Genomic DNA, 2,400 nt, shown 5'->3' on the forward strand with positions numbered 1-2,400 from the left:
CAGCATCCCTACGCTGAGGTTTTCATCGGCCGGCCGCACGTGTGGACCGTGGACCTGGACAGCCAGGAGGACGTGGAAGAGGCAGTGAAAGCGATTTTAAACCAAAAGGTGTCTGTCTGGCTGTTGGCTTGTGTGTTGTCATTCCGTTTTCCCCATTTGCAATGTGAACTGGATCGTGCGGCAGAACAGGGTCCGTGTCTCAGTGACTGGGGGGGCTTTTCCAGGACACTCGAACCCTGGAACTGTAAGCCAGCCAAGTTGAAGGGCGTAACCTGGGGCTTCCTCTGGTGTTCTGTGGAATGAAGAACAAGCTGGTGGCCAGGTGCATGCACTGTTTGCGCAGACTCTTGGGTGCCTGAATTACGTATGGCTCGGTCATCGACTTGGGTGGCCCTCTGAAAAGATTGGAAAACGTAGACACGTAGCCACTGTCTCCCCCAATAAAAAAAGAAGCTTCAAGAATAAGTAGAGAGAGAAGGAGAAAAGCTTAGTATGTTGCTGTGAGACTTTGCCTCACATATTTGGACATGTTATCAGGAGAGACCAGTCCCTGGGACAGGACAGCAGGCTAGGGGAAGGAGAGGGACAGGGTAAGAGGTGATGAGGACTCTCAACACGATGTATTAACACAATGGGCAGCCTGATGGGCACACTGGGGATGGCACAGGACTTAGGGATGTTTCCTTCTGTGGTACATCAGGTTGCTGTGAGTTGGAACCCACGTGATGGCAGTCGACCTAACAACAACATAGGCCAGACACCCCCTGAACCACTCCAACCAGTTGCCGCCAAGTCTCTCTGTCTCCTGGTGACCCCACATGTGCCAGGGCTGATCTTTGAGAAATCAGTCACCAAGCTTTGCTTCCAAGGGACCTTAGGGTGGGCTTGAACCTCCAACCTTGTGGTTAACAACCAAGCATGTTACCTTTGTTCTACCCAAGGACTCTCTGGGACACTCTAGGGGGAGTCTTCTGTAAACATTGGCAAGGCTGGCTTCCCACCTGCAGGGAGTTTACCATCCACCAGAGAGGAGTTATCTTCTCCTCCGCTGGGTATTGCCGTGATCAAATCATTTGCACCCTGTCCCCCGCACATTGTTTTATATTGGAGAACGGGCCTGGAGTCAGACAGCTGGGTTTTACGTTCTGACGCTACCCCGGCTCTGCTCCCCTCGAGCAGTTGGCCTGACCTCTGTGTAGCATCCACGTCAACATTAGCTACTTCATTGGACTCTTGTGAGGACGAAATGATCACGTACAGAAATGCTGGCGTACAGGACCGACCCCTAGTGAGTACTCAGTCGCTGTGCTTGGGAGGGATGGCACTCTGCACCCAGGGGTGGAGCCCAGAGATGCCTCATCGTGTGTGCGAGACCGGTGCAAGGGAGACGTTGCATCTTCCTACGCAGCTGCCACAGCCTTGCGGGGCTTCCAGGTAGGTTTCTAAACTCTCACTCTCGGGCGCCGTTTTACATGAACGTTGAATTTCCCAGGAGAGTAATTGCTGTGTGGGTCCATGGAGATTTGTGTCTGCCCTAATGGGAATGTCTACGCTATGGAATGGTCGCAGTGGGATGCTGAGTTTTGTCTGTTCAACCCTGGATGAGACAGACTCTGTTCTCTCGGTAGCCCTGTTTACTGAGTAGCATGCCCTTATTCCAGAAATTATTTGAGGCTTCTTAAAAACAAAATAAAAAAACAGCAGTCACTGTTAAAGAATCGCCTTTAGGAGCTTGAGCGCATGTAATCCTGCACGCTGTGGTGGCTCGTGTGTGGCTGTGATACCGCGATGCCACAAGATACGTCACTGGTAGTTCAGATACCACCAGGGCCCCCCAAAAGGAACAGGTTTCAGCCAAACTTTAAATTTAATTAAATTTTAAAGGTGTAAAATCAGGAAAGGTGGGCGTCTCGGTTGTGTGCTCACACCATGGTCATTCAGTCTATATGCTCAGCAAATAATCAGAGAAGCTGGATTATATGGAGAAAATGTGCATGGGGATTAGGAAAGACTTAGTAAAAACCTGTGCTATCAGAGAGGACCAGCGGACCGGCCCCACCACGGAGACATGCCATCCCTCACACGATATCCCTCACTGACCCAGAGCGCTACGGGACAACACTAGCGACACAGTGGGGGAATTGTGCCTGATCTGACCCTGCCACACTGAGGCAAAACACTGAGGGTTTTGCAAGGGGAGCAGAGCAAGGACGTCCCTGGAGAAAAGCAAAACTGACTGTGAGGCCAGAGCATGGCACCCTACCAGACTGGACGGAAAACACTCCTAAAGGTCCACAAACAGACCAGGAACTATTTCTAGGCTTTTCTTTTTATGTCGTTGGTTTTTTTGTTGTTGTTTTCTTTTGTGGCTTTGTTTCGCTCCGTCTTGTTTTTGTGCTT

At 50.8% G+C, this 2,400-nt stretch overlaps 1 protein-coding gene across 1 annotated transcript in view; it reads left to right on the plus strand.

Moving 5' to 3' along the window:
• Nucleotides 1-2,400, plus strand: part of MGAT5 (alpha-1,6-mannosylglycoprotein 6-beta-N-acetylglucosaminyltransferase) — a 416,629-nt gene that overhangs the window by 392,272 nt on the left and 21,957 nt on the right. The window contains exon 13 of the mRNA XM_045287418.1: nucleotides 4-108. Within this exon, the coding sequence (XP_045143353.1) occupies nucleotides 4-108 (105 nt within the window). The remainder of the gene's footprint in view (nucleotides 1-3; nucleotides 109-2,400) is intronic.

The sequence above is a fragment of the Echinops telfairi genome, unplaced genomic scaffold (assembly GCF_000313985.2).
Source record: "Echinops telfairi isolate 266 unplaced genomic scaffold, ASM31398v2 ScPeMD7_15;HRSCAF=58, whole genome shotgun sequence".
Taxonomy (NCBI): Eukaryota; Metazoa; Chordata; class Mammalia; order Afrosoricida; family Tenrecidae; genus Echinops; species Echinops telfairi.